Source organism: Bombus huntii, chromosome 15 (genome assembly GCF_024542735.1).
Source record: "Bombus huntii isolate Logan2020A chromosome 15, iyBomHunt1.1, whole genome shotgun sequence".
NCBI classification, from domain to species: Eukaryota; Metazoa; Arthropoda; class Insecta; order Hymenoptera; family Apidae; genus Bombus; species Bombus huntii.
The window spans coordinates 10,110,490-10,138,444 of NC_066252.1; the positions used below are offsets into that span (position 1 = coordinate 10,110,490).

The 27,955-nt window shown below is 40.3% G+C and overlaps 1 protein-coding gene across 50 annotated transcripts in view; it reads left to right on the plus strand.

The window, feature by feature from the left end:
• The window catches only part of LOC126873960 (microtubule-associated protein futsch), a 34,717-nt gene that overhangs the window by 1,794 nt on the left and 4,968 nt on the right, over positions 1–27,955 (plus strand). The window contains exons 3-12 of one of the 50 annotated variants that reach the window (XM_050635389.1): positions 195–434; positions 7,687–7,785; positions 7,920–8,092; positions 8,242–8,399; positions 8,521–8,932; positions 9,067–15,603; positions 15,682–15,792; positions 15,955–16,197; positions 16,333–20,300; positions 20,427–27,781. In XM_050635389.1, coding sequence (XP_050491346.1) covers positions 197–434; positions 7,687–7,785; positions 7,920–8,092; positions 8,242–8,399; positions 8,521–8,932; positions 9,067–15,603; positions 15,682–15,792; positions 15,955–16,197; positions 16,333–20,300; positions 20,427–27,781 — 19,294 coding nt within the window. In that variant the 5' untranslated portion in view covers positions 195–196. Of the gene's footprint in view, positions 1–194; positions 435–7,686; positions 7,786–7,919; positions 8,093–8,241; positions 8,400–8,520; positions 8,933–9,066; positions 16,198–16,332; positions 20,344–20,426; positions 27,782–27,955 lie in introns of all 50 variants that reach the window. The other 49 variants (XM_050635405.1, XM_050635395.1, XM_050635407.1 and 46 more) reach the window with 49 other exon arrangements.

Consider the following 27,955-nt stretch of genomic DNA (forward strand, 5'->3'; position numbering starts at 1 on the left):
AATCGGTTTGTAGATAAATCGCGAATTATACATAGGAGATTTTATCCGGCTAACGTGTTTAATCGACAAACTTTCCTCGAAGAGACATTTAAGAGATAAAAACTATTCTTTATTCGGATCTAGCAATTGCAATTAGTAATGGCGAAGAATAAGCTTCCTTCTTACCTAATTTAGTTGGTTCGCCTCTGTTTCAGCAATGAGTACCACGGATCCTACTGGAGAGGGCGGAGGGGGAGGGGCAACGACTACGATATCACCAAACATTGAACAGAATGTATCTCCGATTATACCGGTGACCGGTAGTGCGGTGCAACCAGGCTCTCAACAACAGCATCCACCACCGTCACCACTAAGTGGTTGTTACCTTCTCGTTGTGCTTCCAGAGCCTCATACCACGCAGCATAAAGATCTCATCTTAAATCGTCTCGCAAAAGGTAAGTACAACTCGATTAAAGCGATAATCAATGTAATATAATACGATGTCCATTGAGAAATCGTCTTTAGGATTTATAACATCCAAATGCATGCCTGATAGCAATTTTAAAATCAGTTAACAAATAAAAATCGAAATACGCTCGGTTAAACGCTTCCGCGGCTTTAGATTCTTTTTTTTTTTTCTTCCTCTTTATTTTCGTTCTAATCTAGATAAGAATAGCGTCAATGTAGAATATTGTTTTATCAATAAAAAGCACATAATGTCGTTGATAGATGAGAGAGTATTGTTAAAGTATTTAAAGTGTATGGTTGAGATTCTGATAACAATTATGATTTCATATACATATTTCGTGGTATTAGTTCCGCACATGAACCCAGGCGCTAACGGTTCTTCTTCGCTGTGCGTATTCCTTCCGATTTATCGGACAAGCTTACCCAACAACTTTATCCAGGTCCCCCTTGTTGCTAGGCGGAGTTTGAGCGGACGTTGGTTAGTAAGGAAATCGAATGGTACCTCTATACGTCATTAACTGTTGGTTGTCAACCTTTAAGAAGCGATAGGAGTCCTATGGTTCTCCAAATTTCGCGATTAATAGTTTAATTGCTAACCCATTTTCCTACTATTCGAGTGAACTCCGACTTTATGGTTTAGTTCGTGCTTATATACGTTTAAGACACGCTTAGCCACGAATTACTTTCTACTTTTAACTTTATTTTATCAATACATCGTGGTATAAATATTATTTACAAAATTTGACAAACGTGGTCACTGATTTATCTTCAACTTATTCTAGAAAGTTCAGAACGCCTTTCCGTTTCCTTATACAATTTCAATGCAAAATTGAAATCTATCGTGCAAATTTTCATCAATGGAACGAAAAATTACAAATATATATATACATATATATGCATGCATATGCGTAAAAAATGTTGGTAACATTATAAAACGTTTCATGCATGTCTCGCGTGTACGAAACAGGTCATATATGGTTGATTGAACGACAAGATTGTTCCTTAACGGAAGTGAAATTCAGTTCGAGCATTCGACTATCAAAAATTATCAAGAATGTGGAAAAGACACGGAGAAACGCGTAGGAAACGGTGATTAAGAAATGGGGCGTGAAGGAGTCAAGGCACTAAAGGAAAGATTCATTACGACGGGAAATAAAAGTAGGAAGAAGCGAATGGTAGAAAGAAAATAGTGGATGAAGGGAAAAATCTGTATTTGTGAGTTTGATGCGGCATGCGCATGTTAGACCAGCCTACGGCCACATCCCCGCAGTCACCAGAACTTGGATCAATAATCCATCTACACAGTATATAACGAAAATCGTCGCTAAACTATAATGACAATTTTTTCAAATCATTTTGAGATGTAATTCAACGAACAATGGTTGCTTGTATGTTGCATACGGACGTATACAGAAGCAAAGACAGGGAATGAAAATTGGGCTGAAACGAGTGCACGCGATGCGTTGATTTCTGAAAAGAGTTGCTAGAAAATTAGCAAATCAGATAAGTAGATAAAACAGATTGAAATTGTTTGGAACAGTGTAAGCGTTTTAATTGTTAGTTGAAGATCATTTTCGCACGCGAGATGATCATTATTATTCATTACGTTAAAAAAGATTACAGGTCAGAAAGAATCAGAAATAAGTACTGCCATGTTGTTACGATAACAGAGGGTATAATTTGAACACGAGCTAGAAATTTATATAATTCTTGGAAGATTCCGAGTATAAGAAAGGTATAGCTTGTTCGATAGAGCATCCGATCAAATATCTTGGAATTCTAAGTAGATTTCTTCGATTACAACCAGAATTCTTGTACCTTCTATACGTGAGTTCGTATGGGTAATTTCGTATGCAATGGGTATGGTATACGCGTTAGCAAGTTTCATGTGAGTCATGGGTTGCCCGTGTAGAGCGTAGACGCATCACAGGAAGGATTGGTAGAGCGGAAAGAAGGCGAGACATGAATTCATTCATCTGCTTATTTCGAAGAACCTAAATGTAATGCTGACTCGTCCACTATTTTTGACAATGTTATTGTGCCTCGTTCTCGATATACATGACCGGAGTTACGAATAAAAAAACGAGAATAAACTTGACATACTGATAACGTAGTCGAGTTTTAAATTAAATTTTGCCGAAAGTACATAGAGAAGAACGTGACTATATTAATACTCAGCAAATACGATGATTTGTTATAAAAACTTATATAGAAAAAGATATGAATACTTGAAAAACAGTATTAATAGAATATTCGCGTGATATCTTGATTTATGAATCGTGTATCTGCTTTAGAAACTGATAATTTTTTATGGAGTATGCGAATCGTCGTACGTGAACATTTGCGTGAGTTAATACATGGTAATATGCTCGTAAAAGATTAATGTGATAATGCATATACAAATACATGTACGCGCGTATATTTACAGATATTGTACGAGTAACCACACATACGTAAGATAGGAAGGCATACTTGTCGGTATGAATCATGATTGAGGACGTGGGGAGCATCGCGAAAGTTGGAGTTATTCGATGCTTGTAATATCCGGAAGAACTTGCGCATAGAGGGTTCCGTTCAATCAAATGGCGAAATTTGCATACGTGCTTTTCCAACCGCATTACGCTGTTTATCCAATTACGAGGAACGAAGCACGTACATGCACCTGTACTCACATATGGTGAACTGAAAATCAAAGTGGTGTGAATCGAGTTTCTAGAATCTCAAATTAATAACATATTTCAATTTTTATACGGCGGTTAGAAAATGTATTTGCTATATACCGTGCTATTTATTATAGCATTTGCATATTAATAATTAGTACCAGGTATATCAAAACTTTGTGTAATTCAATAATATTTTCATATTATTAGAAAGGTACTATCCGAGAAGCATTCAGTATCAAATATAACAATCGGAAAATAAGGGAACGTGCATAGACTTTTTATAGCCAGCGTGTGTCATCCATCTAGTTTCATAGTTAATTTAGGTACAACTTCATCCGTTACTTTCTAAGAATATAATGAATTTCTTATGATAATAAACGTAGAACGCTATTTTATGAAGCATAACAGCGAACTGACTCGCACCGCTATGATTCTTGAGCCAGATGTGGTTCGGCCAGACATTCAGGCGTCTGTAGGCGCGTGATCTTTTACTGTTTTCACCGTGGCGACAATTTTTATTTTAGCGAAATATTCATGGTTTCTCCAAACAATTAAACCGACACTCTAACGTCGAGTTATTCGGAAGAGAGAGTATTCGATTTCGCGTAACACAGCGCGTATTGTCGACAGCGTAATAAAAGATCTATCGAACATCGAAAGGAATCGAAGCATTGATTTCTCAAGAATATTTTCGACAGTCGATGCAAACGTCGAAGCAAGATGCTATTTAGCCAATTTCCAGAAAACTTTTTCAGAAGACTCTTACAATTTCGTCGTACGCGCAACTGAATATAGTGTGTCTAATTTTATCACGGCATTCGCTAGTGATTTGCTCTCTGGTGCATCGTGCTTTCCGAGTCGTGAAACTCTGTTTCTCGATTACCTCGTTCTTGAACCTGACCCTTACACCAAATAGCATACTTAGCATCGATATTCGTCCAGTTATAATATAAAAATATTTTTTCGCATGCTCGTACTTTCTCCTTCTTTTCCCTTCGTTCCTTTGTTCCGTTTCGAGTGCTTCTTATCGTCAACGAGGACGCTAACGATATGCAACGATGCAACTGCATAAAGAGATTTTTATTTTCAGACTTCTATATATAATTCTCTACCTTCTATTACTTTCTCTTATCGCATATTTCTGTCACATTATACACAATATTATAACTGCAATACTATGTATTATCTCATATATCCTATCTATGCTTTTTTTTTTTTATAAAACTTTATTCGTCGCAACGATTACCTTACGCACACAACACGCGTATCGCTATAACGATTCTAACTAAAATTTCTTCGCTAAAAGCGCATACGCTGCTGCGGTCCAACGATATCCGAAAGTACAAATACGTTTGAATATTATTATCGTATATGGAATGTTCTTTATCCAAGCGAAAGGATACTCATCGATGGTCTTCGATAAGTATTTAGTTGTTCGTTAAGCGTTATCGGACAATATCGAAACGCGAGAAATAAATTTCGGTCTCATCTTTAACAAATCCTTGGAGCAGGTCTTCGCCCTTCTCTTAAAAATATAAATAGCCGCGGACGGGCTAAGTCGATCTCTGTGCTATTCCATCAAGTTCGTGTATGTTCAAATATTGGTTACTAGTTAATCGGTAAGTTTGCACATAGGCTGCTGTTAAATTTATCGAACTACGCCAAGATTTATTACATACATACGTAATTTGTTTATTTCGTCTCAAGTATAATAACACGATGGTATGTAACAAATATTATTATTCCATCTAGACACGTTTTGTATTATTTGCGCTAAACTCGATCGAATGGCTAAACGTTTATAGTCGTATTTAATCAAAGAAGCGACGATAAATGACACTTACGATTGAAACAGGTTACAACAACAGCTCTCTATCGACCTCGTTCGATATTTTATTCGCCTCGCGAGATCAATCAAGAATGATGTCAGCACTTTTCGAAGAAACTTTTTGACCCTGTTAGACGACAAAAGCTTCTACGTTATATTCTTCGTGAAGATCCATTCTGTCTTACTGCATACGATGTATCGCGAAAATAATATTTCGACATTTCGACGCTCTTTAACGACGTAAATGTTATTAACGAATAATTATACAGACGTTTCTCGTGACATCGAATTCGCGTTCATGTCGGAGACGTACGAATTTCGAGAACGGTAAGTTGCACGAAGGATAACGGAAAACCACGTCTAAACATAGTTGAGGCAACTCCTAACATTCTTAGCGTCCGTCGTCAGGCAGGAAGAGACGAGAAAAGGAAGAAAACTTATCAAAATAGAAAAAGAAAAAAGAAATACACGAGAAAGGAGGAAAAATGGAAGGGAATTAAATAGAAATCGAGAAACGAGATAGCGGCGAATGTTTAAGATTCTGAGAGATACTGCGAGAGGGGTAAATGCTCGAACGAAGAAAGCCATGATTCTGTCTATATTTAACTGTATCTTTCACTGATACTGTTTTTAAGTAGAACATGTCTACGACCTATCAACGCGAGGTGCATCAGACGATTTTCTCCAGAGAAAGAAACGCTACTGTTACTAAATATTCAAGCCATTCCACTCCTATTTTATCGGCATTTATTTTTCTAAATTCATAGAAAAATCTCGCGATTGCTGGAATTCAATGGCTGAATTCAATGCGTTCTATCTTCTACAATTTTATTTGCTTTATCGCATTTGTAATATTTGCATATTGTAAACGATTTTCGATCGTACGTTCGATAATAATTAAATTGTACTAAATATATTATCACACAGATATTAGTAATTAGTACTAAATAGATTAATATACACGTATTAATCTATTTAGTACTAATTACTAGCACATATATATATATATATATATATATAGATGTATGTATATCGTAAAGAAAATGTAGAGGGTTCGTCACGCATTAAAAGGCACGACCCCCGACGCACGGCTTCTCTTGTATCATCGTCAGGGCTTCCGATCAATTTGACATAGAGAATTTGCTGGTTCTGTGGTTCAACTTGACAAGTTAAGCGATTCGAAGGAATTATAGTTATATACGGTTATCGCATATATAATTGGATTTGGAAATTCATTTTAATTATACTTTCTTAAAATATGAAACCTATTTTCCATTGATTTATTCTTCGTGGATTATCAACGATTATTCAAACTCTTTCCCTTCTTTTAGCATATACTCGATTTGCCCATTCACGTCCATATTCAAATTTTATTCGACCGAAAGTTATTCTTCTAAATTTTCATCGAACAAACCATTGTTCGTATTTATAATCCCATTTATCGGAATAAATTTATTCCCGCAATAAAACAAGCACTGGTCGGTCATGTTCACTATGATTACTTTTGTTTATTCATAAATGTTTATCGAACGAGTGAGATTTTACGTGCTGAAAGTTTAAAATCTCTCGGTATCGAGATACGGTGGTACCATTGTACCATCGATCCTTTGGAGTTATGGTATTTGGTCTGTCACGTTGCTTATTCTACTTTGTAATAAAAATGACCTGCTCGCTATGATTTATTTCTCTATCTCTCTCGATTCGTTACTGCTACGAAATAAACGTAACATTCAATTTGTTCGTAAGATTTTCGTCGCAAGCTTGACAAGTAAAAACTAGCCGATATATTACGATTATAACGTTAATATATCCATCTGTATATAATTAAAGAACAATGTCATTGTTAAACTGTAGTTTATTTGTGACAAAGATTTATTCTACCGTACGCTCGTTTGTTATTATTTATGTAATCGCGTATGCTTGTTTTTTAAGCGGCTGGCTGCTGCAAGTGGATTTCACGTAGAAAAGATAAAATAACAGTAACAGAGACGGCAATAGAGAGTGGGTGCAGGATGTGCGATCGATCGCCGGCTACCGCCGAACCACGTGACGGGGTGCGGTATTCGTGACGTCATAGAAACTCCTGTTTCATTCGTGCTATCGACATATTCGTTTCTTTTCTTTTTACTTTCTCTTTACGTCGATTGTTCGTTCGACGTCTAATTCCTTTGATCTTACTTGTTTCATCAACTTTACACGTATAACTTTATGACCAATTGTCCACCCTTTGCAATTATTTCTACAATAATTTACGTCGGACGAGATCTTTTATCTGTTGTATATTTTCTTGAAAGAGCCGCGAAGAATGTGGGAATGCGGGAATGCGCTCAACTGAAAATATATTTGATAAATTACTCGTAATTAACGTTTACCGTCGAGCGTCTCTTCGCTCGGAAAGTAGTTATACGTTTAGTTATAGGCTCTACTAAATTCTGATTTTATATGATGCAGACTTTCATCTCGTTAATAGAATTGACGAGTCGACGTTCGAGTAGAAGACAATTCTCGATTTCTTAACCTTCACCTTACGTTATTCAGCCCTGAATCATCCTCACTTTACGAAGCCAACCTAGTGCAGACTCTTAGGTAGTTGTGTACGACGTTATAACTTGCTATTTCGATCATTTACCTTTCGGATCTTAAGTCCTGATAAAAGAGACTTTTCGACTTTTCTAATTGAAACGGAACATATCCACGAGCCTTACGTAATCTTCCTTTCGACTAATATTTTCTAATTTTGCATTTCAGGTTTCTTGTCGTGGGATAAGGATAGCTGTCACGTAGATTTAGAAAAAGAATTACTGGCGTTGGTGGCGCAAGCTCCGGAAGGGGAAGAAGCAAGAAATGGTATTAATTAAAACGCGCGATTATAAGATAAATATTATCGTTGAATCTAAATCGTTCGCTATCATTCCGAATCCCAAGAACGTACTATAGATCGTTGTAATACGTTTCGTTCGCTGAGAGAAATGAATTTTCAGGCGAACGACTGATCCAATACGCTACCGAGAACCTCGTTACCGAAGTTCTGATTCACCCGCAAACGAATACACTGTTACAATGTATCCGTAACCTTCTCGCAAGCTTTACAAAACACCGACACATTATACACGGTGGCTATACCTTCAGTGGAAATGGTTCCTGGATACTGCAAGTACGTGCCAATTCTACATAAGCATAATACGTTGCGAAACATAACATAGAAACTTAACATGCAAAACTATTACTAAGCTCATCTAGTATAGTCCGAACATTTCTGTTTCCACTGAAACTAACGATCACGTTCAAATGCCACGCGTCCAGGATGGAACCTTTAGCCTTGCCGATTTCCTGGATGCGTTCAGTGAACACGAAGTGCAAAGAGTTCTTCGTGCGTATGAAAACAGTGTCACGGTAGACATTCATTGCGCGAGTGTCGGCGATTGGACAACAAATAGACTTTCCAAAGAAGCTTGCACTAGGTTTGTATCCTATTTATTTCGAACAACGTTTCAATATCCACGTAGATTGTATCTCGATATTATAAAGAGTCTGCGACGCTTAAATAATTCATCTATGTGTGTTATATTTGCCATGATACAGACCTTGCCGAGTAAGAGTAAATCCCGATGACGTTCTCACCGCTGGATTACCAGCCATCGCGAGTTTCACGAATTACATTGGACAATATCTGGTCGCTCAGACACTGGACCAGCTTATGGAGCCATCCGATGTCGTAGGCAACATAAGATTTAGTCACCCAACATTGTATGTCTTCCCTGGCGGTCAAGGTGATGCCGCGCTCTTCGGCATAAATGGTTTTAACATGTTGGTGGACGGTGGTTTCGCCAGAAAGGCCTGTTTTTGGGACTTTACCAGACACTTGGATCGCCTCGATGCGGTCTTAGTTACTAGAATAAATAATAGTAATGTTGGAGGCATGTCCAGTGTGCTCCGCAAGAAGAAAGAAATGCACGTCTATCCTCAAATCGGACATTTCTTCTGCAACCTAATCGTAAGTATCGTTAATTTATAAAAATTGTCGATTCTAAACTTTCTTACTCGAGTCGTATATACGCAATATGCTAATCGGGTTTGATTAATGTACGTTTATTAAAACTGTCGATGTTGCGTTCTCTCGCGTAACAGGAGAGAAGACAATCCAATTCACCGGACGGGGACAAAGATATCGATCCTCTGATACTAAATCTCACCGATATTGGCCAAGAGATGGTTGTCAATCTGCGTCACATCAGTCTGCGAGCGCATCCGTGCTACAGAGACCCAGACCCGATCAATCTCTATCATAAAGTAGGTCACGGCACGTTGGACATGTACGTGTTAAGCCCCAGCAAGGATAGTCGCGAAGTTAAAGAATTTCTGGCGAGATGGCACGCCGCCGATTCGAAACTTTTTGCCGGTGGTCACAAGAAAGACTCGAACAATTTAACCTTCCCGATCCAGAATTTGGTCTCCATATGCGCTTTATTAGTCTGGCAACCAGCAAACCCCGAAGACACCATTACGAGAATATTGTTTCCCGGAAGTACGCCTCAACAGAAGATCTTCGAAGGTTTCGAACGATTGAAACACCTGGAGTTCCTAAAGCATCCTGTTTGTTCCGCAAAGAGCCTCTCGCCGTCCGCGTCTTTAGCTACCCTGCGAGACAAGCCCACGAAACAGAAATTGGGCCTGATCAGTGAAAAAGAAGCTTCGAAGAAGTTAGGCACAGAGGCGAAGAAAGAGAAAAAAGAATCGCCTGAAATAAAAATGAAAGCTACAGATGAATTACCTCCAAAGACGCAAGCAACGTCAATTATTCCTACGAAACCTGTTAAAGCTGAAACGAAGCCTAAGAAAATAGTGGAGAACAAGAAGATAGAGGTGGAGAAGGAGAGTAAAAAGATAGAAAAAGAAGCGAAGGAAGCGAAGAAGGAGATTGTAAAGAAGGATGTTGGGAAGGAGAAGCCAGAAAAGATAGAAGAGAAATTAGAGAAACGCGAAGAGGATGTCCAGAAGAAGATCGAGCCTCCGAAAGAAACGGAAAAGATAACTCCACCGGCGAAGGAATCAAAACCGAAAGAAGTAGCCAAAAGGAAAGAATCGAAAGAACCAAAGGGCGTTAAACCTGGAAAGATTGAAACAAAGGCGAAGGTAACTGATAAAAAAGCGAAACAGTCTCCCGTAGAAAAGAAGGACGCTGGAATGATAGTAAAATCTTCACCAACGACCCCTAAGAAAACTATAAACGGAGTTGCCACAAAGACGGAGATATCGAAAGTGAGCGTGACCAAAGCAAAAGCCCAGAAGACAGCAGCTGCACCACCAGCGAAAAGCACTAAGGATGCAAATAATAGAAAAGTACTTGAACAGAAGAACATCGAATCGGCTATAACCACTGGCATGGTCAAAGTACCAGCCAAACCGAAACCAATGGACAGAAAACCGCTTAGCCGCCGACCAAAACCAGTTAGTCCGAGTAAAGTTCGAGTATCTGGTAGTCCAGCGAAGTCGACTCGTAGCACCCCAACAACCTCTGTTAAATCTGACAAAGACGGTGTCGTTCGCAAAGCGAAGAGCGACAAAGGTACTGCCGATTCTTCGACTGTATCCACGCCATCTGGAATCGAAGCCGAAACAGGAGTTAGACTCGCAGAGAAGAGTCTAATGGAACAATCGGAAGATATTTCTTTGGATTCTATCGAAAGCAAAGTGCTGGCTGATCTAAAGGAGGAAAGAGAAGTAGTCGAGGAGATCGAAGCAGTGCTTAAAAAAGCAGATCTTATCGAAGAAACACGAAAAGATGATCGTTCAGAAGGAGATGATGAAATCACAGCGGAACTTACTGACAAGAAAGAAGAAGATATCACAGACGATGACATAATCGAAGCTGACATGGAAGATGCACTTAAGAGAGAACTTATCGATGAGTATTTGATCGTTGAGAAAGAGGAAGATTATATAGAAGACTCTACTCAGAGCGGCGAAGGTGAACAAAAGCATATTTTGGACGAGGCTGAATCTGAGAAGGTGAAGATGCTAAAGGATATGGAGCAGGTGAAGGAAAAAGGTGCCGAGGAAGAAGTGGAGGAGAAAGAGAAGGACGAGAGCGTGGAGAAGCGTGAAAAACCATTGGAAGAGAAGGAGACGATATTGAAAGGCGAAGAAGAGAAGGCAGAGCCAATTGATTTGTCACCAGATCGTAGGGAGCAATTGGAAGAAGAGGCTAAAGAAATAGTTGCTCCCGCAGCAGAGATAATCCAACAAAAACCAGAAGAGAAAGACGATTCCGGTAAGAAGGATAGCGAGGACATTACCAAGGAACCTTCGAGTTTGAGCCCTGATAAGTTAGACTCTTCCGAGAAGAAAACCACTGACACTGATTTGAAACCCGAAGCTGACCAAAAGGAACAAATACCAGAAAAATTAGAAGAATCGCAAGAACGAATTTCAACTTTGGAATCTGGTGCTACAACCACAGCGCCGACACTTCCAGAAGATGAGCGTATACCTCTGGACGAAATCAAAGAAGATATCGACGAGAAACACATTATCGAGGAAGTGAAAGAGAAGGATGTGGTACAGAAAGTTAAAGAAGAGGTCGTTGCTTCGCGAACCGTACCTCCAACAGTAACTACAAAACCAGACGTTCAAGTGTTTGATGTCCGTCAAGCTGTACAGTGTCTTCAACGCGACATTGTAAAAACACCAGACGAAGTTGCTGATTTGCCAGTCCACGAAGAGGTAGATCCTAAATTGTACAGAATGGAAGACTTCGAGAAGGACAAAGAGGAGAAACCAGCATTGGTACAACCGCCACAATCACAGCAAGAACCAGAGCCTCAGCCACAAGTATCGGCACCGGTACCAACGCAAGAAGTCAAGGAACCACCTACGCCACCTGTTAAGGAACAAAAAGGAGTTTTCAGCTTCTTCGGCAAGGTTGCTGATAAGTTTGAAAAGGGCATCGATAAATTAACCAAGAAATCAAAGAAGGAACAGGAGAAGGACGTCGATGAAAAGTCTTCGTCGAAGTCCAGTTCTCCGAAAGAGGCGAAGGTACAAGAGAAGACCGTGCTAGAAGAAGTCGATGTCGAGAAAATATTCCTGAAAGTTGGTAAACCTAGTGAGAAAGTCCAGGAAGTAGTTCCTGAAGTGGAACCGAAGATACAAGAGAGGGCTGCCTCGATCACGGAAGAAACCATCGCGATGGCTAAGGAAAAACTCGAGGGTGTGACCGTAACAGAACGTGACGTAACAGAACTCGAAATTAAAGAGAAAGAAATTAAACCTACTGAGGAAGAGGCTGTGAAAGAAGAAAGCAAATCTCCAGTGTCGGTGGTATCGAAACCCATTGAGGAAGAAAAAATTGAATTGAAAAAAGAAATAGCGAAACCAAGCGAAGTTCCGTCGAAAGATGTCGAGGTCGCAGAAAAGACGGAAAAGTCACCGGAGATCGAGATCAAAGCTAAGAAGGAAGAACAGCTTGCAGAAGAAGTCGAAGAAGAAGCAGAAGAAATAAAAGCACTGTTGGAAGAAGCTTCGAAGAAATTTAAAACAGTAAAGGACAGCTTGAGGGATTCTTTGGAATCGTTGGAAGAGAAGATTGCCGGTGAAACAGCTGATTTGACACGAGAGGTACCATTAACGAAGGATGTCGTTAAGGACACTCTGGAAGGTGTGGTGGAAAAGCTGGAAGCGATTAAGCCACATATCGAAGGCACATCTCCCGAAAGCAAAGAACCTGAAAAGGTGAAATTCGAAATACCAAAAGCTGAACATTTGGAAGAAGAAATACCTACGAAAGACGTTAAAGAAGCTGTTCTAGACGTTGGAGAGGTTCTTGCTGGAACAGCTGGTATCGACATCGAGGACAAAGTTAGAGATGTTACTGAAATCGTGCGTAAGGTTGCCGAGGTTCTGAAAGACGACGATGTCTTCTCGGACAAGTTGTTGTTCAAGGAACCAATCAAAAAGGGAGAAACTGTGTCGCCACCTAAACCTGTGGCGGAAGCTGTGTCGCCACCTAAACCTGTGACGGAAGCTGTGTCGCCACCTAAACCTGTGGCGGAAGCTGTGTCGCCACCTAAACCTGTGACGGAAGCTGTGTCGCCGCCTAAACCTGTGGCGGAAGCTGTGTCGCCGCCTAAACCTGTGGCGGAAGCTGTGTCGCCGCCTAAACCTGTGGCGGAAGCTGTGTCGCCGCCTAAAGCTGTCGCGGAAACTAAGGTTTCTATGATACCCACGAAAGTTGGAATTACCGAAGAAATTTCTCTGTACCAGGAGGAAGCTGAAGAACTCGTTGCAGAAACAAAGGAAGAACCTTGTGTCCAAATTGTCAAAGAAACAGAGCCAATTATATCTCCGAAAGAAGAGAAAGATGAGCGTGACGTTAAGGAAATTTGCGAAGAAATGATGAAAGATGTCAAAGAGATTGCTCCCGAAGTTAAAGATTTGTCTCTGAAGGTGGACGTACTGGAAGCTGGGGTGGAAGACGTTTGTGTGAAAGAAACTGTGAAATCACCGATCGAAAAAGAGGAGAAAGTTCAAACAGCTATAGAAGAGCCTGTAATAGGTTTCGAGCAAAAGATTTCTCCCGCCAAAGCGGAGATTGTAATGGTTTCTCCTGGTTCAACACCAACCTCACCGAAATTTGTTACAGATAAAATGCAGGAAAGCAAAGTGGACTTGAGTAAAGAAATTGAACTCTCGATTAAATTACCCGCTGAAATAAAAGCTATTGTCGATAAGGTAGATCGTATTGTGGAAGAGATTATCGAAGAACTTGTGATTAAGAAGAAGAAAATCACTATTGAGATTATAGAGTACATTACAATTGTTAAAGGTGTTCCAAAGGAGCGTGTTATTTATATTATCGAAGAGATTATTATACGAAAGGGTCTTTCAAAGAAAGATGTCGTCGATAACGTTGATATCTTAAAATTGGAAGAATCTATCACTCCGAAATTGAAAATGGAGCTTGAAGAGTATATTATCAATGAATACATTAAAAGAGGAAAATGCATAACTATCGAAATCGTCGAAGAAATTTCCATTAAAAAGACTGTGCCGAAAGTGATCATAATTCGTATTATCCAGGAAATTATCGTTAAAAAGTTAATCGATGTTAAAACTGATGGTTTGTTTGATTCCGAACTGAAACCAATTGACACTAAAGCAAAGAAAGAAGAAGCTGAGAAGAAAGAAGAAACGAAGGAGGAAAAGATCGAAGCACCGTCGAAATTAGACAAAAAGGAAGAAAAATTATCACCAATCGAAGTTATATCGGTCGCGAAACCAGAAATAAAATCTCCTGTAGAAAAAGAGATTTTGAAGGAAAAAGAGATGAAATCACCGAAAGAAGAAGCTAAAATTTCTGAACCACGTAAAGAAGAACTCGGCGTCGAAGAAGAATCCGTTTGTTTGTCAGCTGAAGAAGAAGAAGAAGATGATTTTGTAAGTATCATTAAAAAATCTTCCACAAAACCGAAAGAGGTTCGTGACTACGAGGACACAATACCTACAAAACCGGTATCTCTAAAAGAAATTATCGACAAAAGACAGGAAAAAGACATTGGCGACGACTTTGAGGCTGTCGAACAAGAATATAAAGTACGTGATGTCACTGTTACTTCTTTGGAAGATACATCGCGTATTATTTCACCAAAATCAGACGAATCACGCGAGCGGGAATATGCCGAAGAAGCTGTGGAAGATACCATAAGTGACGTTATCGAGGCTGACGAAAAATTCGTTCACGAGACAAAGGGAAAAGTAGGAAAGACAGAATTACCTATCGATGTAAAACCAGTTAAAGAGAAAGAAAAGGAAGTTAAAGTGACCGAAGTACCAGAATCTCTTGATACCATAGAAAAGTATCTAGACGAAGCTAAAGAGAAGAAGGAGCAGAAGACTAAATCGCCCGAAGAACAAGTGGATGCGATTACAATAGAAAAAGAAAGAAGGAAACGTTCAATCGCTGAACTAGTACTGGAAAAAGAAGTTATTCAGAAAGAATTAGAAAAGCTGGAAGAAAAAGAATTTAAGCCAATAGAAAAGAAGGAAGAAGTTAAACCAGTAGAAAAAGAGGAAGAAGTAAAACCAATAGAAAAGAAAGAAGAAGTAAAACCAATGGAAAAGAAGGAAGAAATTAAGCCAGTAGAAAAGGAAGAAGAAGTAAAACCAATAGAAAAGAAAGAAGAAGTAAAACCATTGGAAAAGAAGGAAGAAGTGAAACCAGTAGAGAAGGAAGAAGAAGTGAAACCAATGGAAAAGAAGGAAGAAGTAAAACCAGTAGAAAAGGAGGAAGAAGTGAAAGCAGTAGAGAAGGAAGAAGAAATGAAACCAATAGAAAAGAAAGAAGAAATAAAACCAATGGAAAAGAAAGAAGAAGTAAAGCCAATGGAAAAGAAGGAAGAAGTTAAACCAGTAGAAAAGGAAGAAGAAGTAAAACCAATAGAGAAGAAAGAAGAAGTAAAACCAATGGAAAAGAAGGAAGATGTTAAACCAATAGAGAAGAAAGAAGAAGTGAAACCAATGGAAAAGAAGGAAGAAGTAAAACCAGTAGAAAAGGAAGAAGAAGTAAAACCAATAGAAAAGAAAGAAGAAGTAAAACCAATGGAAAAGAAGGAAGAAGTTAAACCAGTAGAAAAGGAAGATGAAGTGAAACCAGTAGAAAAGGAAGAAGTAAAACCAATAGAAAAGGAAGAAGAAGTAAAACCAATAGAAAAGAAGGAAGAAGTGAAACCGGTAGAGAAGGAAGAGGAAGTGAAACCAGTGGAAAAGAAAGAAGAAGTGAAACCAGTAGAGAAGGAAGAAGAAATGAAACCAGTAGAAAAGAAAGAAGAAGTAAAACCAATGGAAAAGAAAGAAGAAGTAAAACCAATGGTAAAGGAGGAACAAGTGAAACCAGTAGAGAAGGAAGAAGGAGTAAAACCAATGGAAAAGGAGGAAGAAGTGAAACCAGTAGAAAAGGAAGAAGAAATGAAACCAGTGGAAAAGAAAGAAGAAGTAAAACCAATGGAAAAGAAAGAAGAGGTGAAACCAGTAGAAAAGGAAGAAGAAGCGAAACCAGTGGAAAAGAAAGAAGAAGTAAAACCAATGGAAAAGAAAGAAGAGGCGAAACCAGTAGAAAAGGAAGAAGAAGCGAAACCAGTGGAAAAGAAAGAAGAAGTAAAGCCAATAGAAAAGAAGGAAGAGGTGAAACCAGTAGAAAAGAAAGAAGAAGTGAAACCAGTGGAAAAGAAAGAAGAAGTAAAACCAATGGAAAAGAAGGAAGAAGTAAAACCAGTAGAAAAGGAGGAAGAAGTGAAAGCAGTAGAGAAGGAAGAAGAAATGAAACCAATAGAAAAGAAAGAAGAAATAAAACCAATGGAAAAGAAAGAAGAAGTAAAGCCAATAGAAAAGAAGGAAGAGGTGAAACCAGTAGAAAAGAAAGAAGAAGTGAAACCAGTGGAAAAGAAAGAAGAAGTAAAACCAATGGAACAGAAGGAAGAAGTGAAGCCAGTAGAAAAGAAAGAAGAAGTGAAACCAGTGGAAAAGAAAGAAGAAGTGAAACCAATAGAAATGAAAGAAGAAGAGAGACCAGTGGAAAAGGTGACTGAACCAAAGTCACCTGTTCAAAAGGAAATCATCGATGAAATCAAGCCTACTGAAATTTCATTAACAAAAGATGAGAAGCGAGGAGACAAATTGGAGACAGCCATCGACGTTTCCAAGAAAATTCCGGAATCGGAAGTTGTTGATCGCGTACCGAAGGAAGAACTTGTTGAAAAGAAACCGGAAATACTTGAAGTGGAGCGTAAGAAGAGTATTCAGGAATTAGTTAAAGAAGATGAGGAAGTATCCCCCAAAGTAGAAAAGATCGAAGATGACAAGAAAATATCTCCCAAAGCAGAGAAGATCGAAGACGACAAGAAAGTGGAGATGGTCGCGCCTGAAGATTTAGCTAAAAAAGATGAGAAAATATCTCCTAAAGCAGAAAAGATCGAAGATGTTACGAAAATTGAGAAAGTTACTCTTGAAGATGTAGCTAAAAAAGATGCGGTAGTATCTCCCAAGCTGGAAAAGATCGAAGATGAAAAGAAAATGGAGAAAGTTTCTCCTGACGACTTAGCTAAGAAAGACGAAGAAGTATCTCCCAAAGTAGAAAAGATCGAAGATGACAAGAAAATTGAGAAAGTGACTCTAGAAGACTTAGCTAAAAAGGATGAGAAAATATCTCCCAAAGTAGAAAAGATCGAAGACGACAAGAAAGTGGAGATGGTTGGGCCTGAAGATTTAGCCAAAAAAGATGAGAAAATATCTCCCAAAGCAGAAAAGATCGAAGATGTCACGAAAATTGAGAAAGTTGCTCCTGAAGACTTAACTAAGAAAGACGAAGAAGCATCTCCCAAAATAGAAAAGATCGAAGATGACAAGAAAATGGAGAAAGTTGTTCCTGAAGACTTGGCTAAGAAAGACGAAGAAATATCTCCTAAAGTAGAAAAGATCGAAGATGACAAGAAAATGGAGAAGGTTGCTCCTGAAGATTTAGCTCAAAAGGATGAGAAAGTATCTCCCAAAGTAGAAAAGGTCGAAGGTGACAAGAAAATTGAGAAAGTTGTTCTTGAAGACTTATCGTTGGCTCGAAAAGAAGAGCCACTCAAAGAGATACCAGTTGCAGTTAAAGAAGAAAAGAAACCTGAGAAATCGCCTGAAGATGATGCTGCAGCTGTTCGAAGGATGTTAGTTACAGCAAGCAGCGAAGATGGCGGACAAGAAATTGAAATTTCCCCAACTGGTACTATTGCGTTCCAAAAAACTGTTACACCTGATGATTCTCTTAAAGATGCATCTGTCAAATCAACATCTGATAAAGATTCTTTGCTTCTAGATAAGGACTCTTTGCACTCAGAAATCAGTTCTCCAGAAAAAGACAGCATTTCTGATAAGTCACCATCAATCAAAGATGTCGGAAAGGTAACTCCTGAAGACAGCTTGGATAAGTCACCGATTGACACTCGTGACTCACGTGATCTCGAAGACAGCTTAGAGAAGGCGGTACCTACTAAACCAAAAGAAGCGGACAGTAGCACTTCTCCATCTCTGATAGAATCAGAAATTCCAAAGTCTCCCAGTTTGCAACAACAAACAGAAATTTTGGAGGATATGGCTAAAGCCGTTCGTGAAAAAGTCGAAAAGAAAGAATTAGAAACTAAGAAGATTGAAACAATCGAATCATCTGTTGATACAGCTACTAAAGTAGTGGACACCGTTGTTGAGAAAAAAGAATTAGATGGAAAAATGATTAAAGAAGCTTTAGAGAAACCGACGCTGATTCAAGAGAAAGTTGAAGTCGATGAAATTCGCAAGAAAAGTCTCGACATCGTTGCATCGAAATCACCGGAGTCGCTTCGATCGGAAGATGTTTCTCCGGCGGAAACTATTTTTGCAAAATCACCGGAAGAATCGGCGAAGATTTCTGATATGAAAGATATAGAACCTCTAAAGCCAACCTTCGAAACGATAGTTCCAGAAAGAAAGATTGGAATGCCGGAAAGTTTGAAAACAGAAGTAATTAAAGAAGTTGCTCAAGTTGATAGGAAAATTGAGATGCCTGTAAGTGATGAAAAAGAAGACAAGAAAGAACGTGCCGGTATTTCACCTAAGAAAAGTCCTGAAGAGAGTCCTGAAAAGAGTCCTGAAAAGAGTCCAGAACTAAAAGAGAAACCACTTGATTTCGAACCTACCAAAGCAGAAAAGATACAACCAATCACAGACCTTAAGCCAGCAATTATCACTGACCAGGACACGTTAGGAAAGAAAGAAGCAGACAAAAAATCTCCTTCTCCGGCACCGAGTGATAAAGGGGATTTGCAGGAGGTAAGCGAGGACAAAATGGTAGAAAAGACGATTGTCTATTTGACAAAGTTGGAAAAATCTGAGATCACTACCGCAGAAGCAGAAAAGAAGATAGAAGAACAAGTAGATGTTTCTAAACGTCAGGCTGAAGAATCCAAGAAAACAAAAACACCAGAGGAACCTAGAACTCCAACTACAAGTCCTGTTCTTGAACAACCTTTGAAAGCAGACATCGCAGAAATTCCCAGTGAAAAACCGATAGAATCAAAGGCACCTTTTGATGTATCAAAGCGACCCAGTATTCCTACTGAACCGCATGAGTGGAAAGAGATTGATGTAAAGGAAATAGACAAGGCTAGGGCGTTAAGTATAACGAGTGCTACCGAAGAACGTGAGGTTATTACAGATCGTTTGAAATCACCGATTAGTCCTGCAGAGAAGCCAGATTTAAAGGCTATTGATAAAAAATCACTTTCTCGTTATTCGGATTTAGAGGATGCAGAGGCAGAAGATGAGAAGTCTGCATCTTCCAGTATAACAAGTGTCTCAGGAGAATCTAAGGACGCATCAGATGCGTCAAAGTCGTCCAGTATTGTTGACGAGGTATGCGATATAAAGGATATTGCGGCAAGAGATATTGAGAAGTCAACATCTCCTAGTGTCGCTAGCGTCACAAGTCTCTTGACTGAACAAAAGGAACCGGTGGATAAATCAAAGACACCTAGTATTGCTGGAGAGATTCCTGACTTAAAAGAAGTTGAAACAAAAGATATGGAGAAATCTAGGTCCCCCAGTATATCGAGTGTCTCAACTGAAGCAAAGGACGTGTCAGATAAGTCGAAGTCTTCTAGTATCGCTGGCGAGACACCCGACTTAAAAGAGGTTGATGCTAAAGAAATAGAGAAATCCAGATCTCCCAGTGTAACGAGTGTTCTATCCGAAGCAAAAGACGTATCGGATAAGTCGAAATCTCCCAGTATCGTTGGCGAGACACCTGACTTAAAGGATCTTGAAGCTAAAGAAATTGAAAAATCTAGGTCTCCCAGTGTAACAAGCGTCCCAGCTGAAGTTAAAGATGTGTCGGATAAGTCGAAATCTCCTAGTATCGCTGGCGAGACACCTGACTTAAAAGAGATTGAAGCTAAAGAAATAGAGAAATCTAGATCTCCCAGTGTAACGAGTATCATATCCGAAGGAAAGGGCGTATCGGATAAGTCGAAATCTCCTAGTATCGCTGGCGAGACACCCGACTTAAAAGACATTGAAGCTAAGGAAATAGAGAAGTCTAGGTCTCCCAGTGTAACGAGTGTCCCATCCGAAGCAAAAGACGTACCGGATAAGTCGAAATCTCCTAGTATCGCTGGCGAGACACTTGACTTAAAGGACATTGAACCTAAGGAAATAGAGAAGTCTAGGTCTCCCAGTGTAACGAGTGTCCCATCCGAAGCAAAGGACGTACCAGATAAGTCGAAATCTCCTAGTATCGCTGGCGAGACACTTGACTTAAAGGACATTGAACCTAAGGAAATAGAGAAGTCTAGGTCTCCCAGTGTAACGAGTGTCCCATCTGAAGCAAAAGACGTGCCGGATAAGTCGAAATCTCCTAGTATCGCAGGCGAGACACTTGACTTAAAGGACATTGAAGCTAAAGAAATAGAGAAGTCCAGATCTCCCAGTGTAACGAGTGTCCCATCCGAAGCAAAGGACGTACCGGATAAGTCGAAATCTCCTAGTATCGCTGGCGAAACACTTGACTTAAAGGACATTGAAGCTAAAGAAATAGAGAAGTCCAGATCTCCCAGTGTAACGAGTGTCCCATCCGAAGCAAAGGACGTACCGGATAAGTCGAAATCTCCTAGTATCGCAGGCGAGACACTTGACTTAAAGGACATTGAAGCTAAAGAAATAGAGAAGTCCAGATCTCCCAGTGTAACGAGTGTCCCATCCGAAGCAAAGGACGTACCGGATAAGTCGAAATCTCCTAGTATCGCTGGCGAGACACCTGACTTAAAGGATCTTGAAGCTAAAGAAATTGAAAAATCTAGGTCTCCTAGTGTAATAAGCGTCCCAGCTGAAGCAAAAGATGTATCGGATAAGTCCAAGTCTCCTAGTATCGCTGGTGAAACGCCTGATCTGAAGGACGTTGATGCGAAAGGTGCTGAGAAATCTAGATCTCCGAGTATACCAAGTGCTCCAGTAGAAACTAAAGATATATCAGATAAATCAAAGACACCAAGCATCATCAGTGATACGCTGGATCTAAAAGAACTGGAAACAAAAGATATTGAGAAATCCAGATCTCCTAGTGTGACAAGTATTTCAACGGACTTGAAAGATAAGTCAAAGACTCCTAGCATTACTGGCGAAACACCAGATTTAAAGGATATCGAGAAGTCTAGGTCTCCTAGCATAACAAGTATTTCAGCGGAGTTTAAAGAAGTATCAGATAAGTCAAAGACTCCCAGCGTTGTTGGTGAAGAACCTGACTTAAAGGATGTTGACAAATCTAGGTCTCCTAGGCCTAGCGTAACTAGTGTCCTTACTGAGCCAAAAGAACCAGCTGATAAATCCAAGACACCAAGCATTGCAGGAGAAATTGCCGATCTGAAGGAAGTCGATGAAAAATATTTTGACAAATCCAGATCTGCCAGCGTAGCAAGTATTGCAGTTGAACCGAAGGAACTTTCGGATAAGTCAAAGTCACCTAGTATTGTTAGTGAGACTCTTGACTTGAAGGAGATTGACGAAAGAGATATTGAGAAATCTAGGTCTCCTAGTGTGATAAGTGTACCTACTGAGCGGAAAGAAACACCGGATAAATCCAAGTCACCCAGCATTGCTGGTGAGATTCCAGAATTAAAAGACGTTTGCGTAAAAGATGCTGAGAAGTCTAGGTCTCCTAGTGTAACAAGCATTTCAGCCGAGCTGAGAGAACCAACTGATAAGTCAAAGTCACCTAGCATTGCTGGCGAGAAACCCGATCTAGATGAAATTGATGCAAAAAGTGCTGAAAAATCCAGGTCTCCTAGTGTTGCATCTGTTGTAACTGAAACAAAGGAAACATCCGATAAATCAAAATCGCCTAGTATTGCCGGGGAGGTTCTCGATTTGAAAGATGTTGAAGCAAAAGATATTGAGAAATCTCGATCTCCTAGCATTACAAGTGTTCCAACTGAAGCGAAAGACGCATCAGATAAATCAAAGTCTCCTAGTATCGCTGGTGAAATACCCGATGTAAAGGACGCCGATATAAAAGATACACAGAAATCTAGATCTCCAAGTATATCAATCGCATCAACGGAATCGAAAGAAGCCACGGATAAATCAAAGTCACCCAGCATTGCTGGAGAAGTACCTGACTTAAAGGATATTGAGAAATCTAGATCTCCCAGTATAACCAGTATTCCGGCTGAAGCAAAGGACGTTTTGGATAAGTCAAAGACGCCTAGTATTGCTGGTGAAATTCCCGAATTAAAGGATGTTGAGAAATCTAGATCTCCCAGTATACCAAGCATTCCTGTGGAATCAAAGGACGTATCAGATAAGTCAAAATCTCCCAGCGTTGCTGGAGAAGTTCAAGACTTAAAGGATGTTGCAAAATCTAGATCTCCCAGTATACCAAGTGTTTCCGCTGAATCGAAAGAAGTATCAGATAAGTCAAAATCTCCCAGTGTTGCTGGTGAAGTACCCGACTTAAAGGATGTTGAGAAATCTAGATCTCCAAGTATACCAAGCATTCCTGTGGAATCAAAGGACGTATCAGATAAGTCAAAATCTCCCAGTGTCGCTGGTGAAGCTCCCGATTTGAAGGATGTTGAGAAATCTAGATCTCCTAGTATATCAAGCATTCCTGTGGAATCAAAGGACGTATCAGATAAGTCAAAATCTCCCAGTGTCGCTGGTGAAGCTCCCGATTTGAAGGATGTTGAGAAATCTAGATCTCCTAGTATACCAAGCATTCCTGTGGAATCGAAAGACGTATCAGATAAATCAAAATCTCCCAGTGTCGCTGGTGAAGTTCCCGATTTGAAGGATGTTGAGAAATCCAGATCTCCCAGTATACCAAGTATTCCTGTGGAATCCAAGGACGTATCAGATAAGTCAAAATCTCCCAGTGTCGCTGGCGAAGTTCCCGATTTGAAGGATGTTGAGAAATCCAGATCTCCCAGTATACCAAGCATTCCTGTGGAATCGAAAGACGTATCAGATAAATCAAAATCTCCCAGTGTCGCTGGCGAAGTTCCCGATTTGAAGGATGTTGAGAAATCCAGATCTCCCAGTATAGCAAGCATTCCTGTGGAATCAAAGGATGTGTCAGATAAATCGAAATCTCCCAGTGTTGCTGGTGAAGTTCCTGATCTGAGAGATATGGAGAAATCTAGATCTCCTAGCGTAACAAGCGTTTCAGCGGAACTAAAAGAAACAGTAGATAAATCGAAATCGCCCAGTATTGCTGGCGAAGCTATTGATTTGAAGGATGTCGAGGCTAAAGAAATTAGGAAATCTAGGTCTCCCAGTGTGATTAGTGTCACAGATGAATCAAAGGATAAATCCAGGTCTCCCAGCATTGTTGCCGAGGCTCTCGATTTGAAGGATGTTCCGACGAAGGATGCTGATAAATCTAGGTCACCTAGTGTTCCGTTAGAATATAAAGATATATCAGAAAAATCAAAGACTCCCAGCGTTGCTGACGAAACAAGTGATTTAAAGGATGTTGACGCTAAAGTTGCTGATAAATCTAGGTCACCTAGCGTAACAAGTGCCCCAGCGGAAGCAAAGGATTTAACGGATAAATCAAAATCCCCTAGCGTTGCTAGTGATATATTGGATCTGAAAGATGTTGCAGATTCTGTGGACAAATCTAAATCACCAAGTGTAACAGATATTTCAGTGGGATTGAAGGATGTATCAGATAAATCAAAGTCGCCCAGCATTGCTGGTGAATCACCTGACCTAAAGGAGGTTGAAACGAAATCTATTGACAAACCTATATCTCCAACTATACCAAGTGCTCCAAAGGAAGCTAAGGATGTATCGGATAAATCAAAGTCACCCAGTATCGCTGGCGAGGTACCTGATGTGAAAGAGGTTGAATTGGAAGATATCGTGAAATCTAGATCTCCGAGTATACCAAGTGTTTCAGTGGAATCTAAGGATGTAGCGGGTAAATCCGATGTATCCAAGTCGCCTAGTATCGCTGGCGACACGCTTGATCTCAAGGATATTGACGTAAAAGACAAATCCAGATCTCCTAGTGTAACAAGTGTATTAGGCGAACCAAAGGAAGCAGCGGACAAATCCAAGTCTCCGAGTGTCGCTGGAGAAGTTCCCGATATACAGGATGTTGAAGCAAAAGATACTGAGAAATCCAGATCTCCAAGTATACCAAGTGCAACGTTGGACTCGAGAGATGTATCGGACAAGTCGAAGACCCCAAGCATCGCTGGCGACGTTTCCGATGTAAAGGAAGTCGAAGCTAAAGACATTGGAAAGTCCAGATCACCCAGTGTAACAAGTGTCCTGTCAGAACCTAAGGATAAATCAAAGACTCCTAGCATTGCTAGCGAGACACCTGATTTGAAGGAAGTTGGTATAAAAGAAATTGAGAAATCCAGATCTCCCAGTGTAGCGAGTGTTCCAGGAGAAGCTAAAGATTTGTCCGACAAATCAAAGTCTCCCAGCATCGCTGATTTAGACGAAGGCGATAAAAGAAGAGAAATCGATAGTAAAAAGCTAGATGTCGAAGAGAAACAGATTGATATCCGGAAATCAGTCGAAAAGGATGGGGCATTAAAGACGCCAGTTAAACTGGAAGATTTTACGAAGATAAGCGTTTCTACTACAGAGGTAACTAAAGATAAGTCGCTATTCGTCGATGATAGCTATAAAGTATTGCCTGAAAGTGTTGAAATGGACCAAACGCAGGTCGATCGAGAAAGTACGATGAAAATAACGCCTGAGAAAGAAGCAAATATTAAAAAGTATATTTTAGAAGAATATATAAATAAGGGAAGGAAGATCACGATGATCGTAATAGAAGAAATAATTAGAACTTATTCTGTCTCAGAGTTGATAGTAATGACTATCATAGAGACAATTATTACGACGAGGAAACTCAACAGAGATTCAGTTTTAGATATACCCGAGCAAAAGATGGAGAAGTCGGATCATTCGATAAGTTCTAGCGTAAGTTCCGAACTGATTGCTTCTGATAAATCTACTCAAGATAGCCCTGTACGTTCTGAGCCACATATCGACGAAGAAGTTTCGATCTCGGAAGAGAAGAGAATCGAAATTGAGAAACTTCTCGAAGAAGACTACGTTAAACAAGGAAAGAAAATCACCGAAGAAATTCTAGAAGACATTATCGTCCGATCGTCTTTACCTCGATACATTATTCTAGAAATAACGGAGGAATTAATTCTGAAGAGAAAACTTACTCGAGAATCCGTGATCGACGTGGAGGTGTACTATCACGACGACGAGCCAGATGACAGCTACGGTAAGGATGGCTACCGTTATGAAAAATCTCTGGAGCTCAGATACGAACCCGACCACGGAGAAGGGAAAATGTCTTACGATTACAAAACGGTGGAATATTCGGGACAACGCGAAGGCCACATGGAAACGTCGATGACGGATTATTCGACAAGTTACGAGAGCCAATTCCACAAAGCATTCGTCGGCGGAGTAACCGAGATACGTACGACTCATATAACGACGTTATCAGGAAAATCAACGCCAGACGTAACTCGTGACGGAACTCCTGATTCGATATCCGAGCCTACAGCTTCCACCGTAGAGAAAGTAGAAGATAAATCTGCCGGTAAACCAATCGACCATATTTCGCCTGATAAAGATGTAGTTTCTACGAGTATCGGCACCTCCACCACTATCACCACTACGGTAACCCAGAAATCATCCGTTACGCACACCGTGGAAGCGAAACCTCAGATAGTTACTGTACTGAAAGAAAGTAAAATCGGCGAAGTAGACGCGCAAGTGACGGGTAAAACGGAAGTAATTAGAAAAGTAATCGAATCGGACGTAGACGCGAGTGAATCTGTACCCTCGGCCAGGCTCGAGTTCGAGGAGTTGGAAAAACGAATTATCAAAGGTAAAGAAGAGATGGAAGGAGAGCCAACCGAAGAAGAAAAGGAAGTTTCGCCAGATGGCAAGGTGATCGTGGTTAAAAGAATCGTGACACGGGAAGTGTCGGATCAAGAAGAACCCGAAACGATTCGTAAGGTAATAAAACGGGAGATCATCGAGCAGGATGATCCGCTGGTGATTACGAAAGTCATAAAGCGCGAGATTATCGTTCCCGAGGGTGAGATGGGCGACACGGACGATCTCGAAACGATAAAAGAAATCGTGAGCAAAGAAACTGTCCCATCGACCGTCGAAACTGTGAGAACAGAAACGAAGAAAATCGTGATTACAGGAGGCGAGAAGCTGAGCGAAGAGAGTCTGACATCGGACATTCTGTCGGGTATGCACGTCGACGTTAAAAAAGGAACGACAACTATCATAGAAACGGGTGGTGAGATATCGGAGAAGGACATCAGAGAGGCTATCGAAAAAATGACGACCGAGGCTAGTAAGCAGAGTGAATTTTTAAGCGACGAAGGTACCATAATCAAAGAAACTACTATTAGAACTACGAAGACCGAAGAGTCTACGGAAAGGAAGAAAGAAGAGAAGAAAGTCGAAGGAGCAGAAGGAAAATCTGAAGCGAAATTTGAAAAGGAAGAAACGAAGCATACGCCGATGGATAAACGTTCGATGCCTCCTCAAGTACGCGATATCGCTTCCGACGTTTCTTCTCTGTCAGGAAGAACTACACCGGACCGAAGATCCGAAGGTAGGTCTTTGACTGGAACTCCAGAAGGATTCAGATCGGGAGAGGTGATCAGAACGATCATCACCACGACTAAGACAGTGTCCGACGACGGTGAGATAGTGACGACGACCCGAGAAGTCACGGAAACCACAAACGAAAAAGGAGAGACGGTGATATTGGCGGAGAAAGTGGACGTGAAGGTAGACGAATATTTACCTAGCAAGGATATGACGGAATCTTTGGGTCCCGATAGCTCCCTTCTACGTTCCTTGCAAGAAAAAGAGAAAGAGAGAACATCTAGCGACTTTATGAGCAGCGCGATGAGCAGCAGCATTTATGGCGAGCTACCGTCTGAAAAAGATACAACAAGTGGCAGCACGCAGAAGATCGGCGAATCTTCCACTCTGACAGATCAAGGTGATTACACGTTCAAACGTTTCATGGTGGAGAAAGAGTATGCCGGTGATTACAAGGAGAAATCCGATCCGAAGAAATATATCGACGAGGCTGGACTTGACTTTGAGAAAGCTCTGTCGATGGAACAAAAGGAAACTAAAGAAACCGAACCACAGGGTAAAACTATCTCAGCGAGATACACGAACGGTAGCGTTCGTCGAGAAGCGTCAGATTCTGATGGTAAGTCGGACGATCGCAAAGAGGAGGATCCGAAATCTGACACGAAGAAAGATCCGTTAGATGGTTGGGGAACTCCGTTGGGGCTTCCTTCTCCCATTCCACCGCATAAGTTTAACCTCAGAAACACGAATTCCGACAACAATATGAGACTAAATTTCGACGCTATTAACGACTGGGGTGAGCCATTGAGATTACCTTCACCAGCTCCTGTGACCAATGAAATTTCTAACAAGGGTACACCCGGAACACCGAAAAAAGAGAAGAAACAAGCGAGAAAGGTTCTATCGGAGAATCTGAAGAACAAGAAACGCTCCGAGAGTCCGGGCAAGAACGAGAAGAAGCTGAAGGATTCGAAGAATAAAGTACAACCCGTCTACGTGGATCTTACTTATGTACCTCATCATGGAAACTCCTATTACACATCGTTGGAATTCTTCAAGAGAGTTCGCGCGAGATATTACGTGTTCAGCGGTACCGAACCAAGTCGCGAAGTCTATGACGCTTTGTTGGAAGCTAAGAGGACTTGGGAAGACAAAGATCTCGGTAGGTCGACGTCAGTTTTCATTCGGACACATTTATGCCGATCGGCATTGGCACTCGTTTATTCCAAAACTCTAATAATTTTTCAATCTTATTTTCAAGTCTTAATTCTCATCGAGAAACTATATCCTTACGTAGCGCTTAATTTGCTGATCCTAGCACGATTCACATTATGAT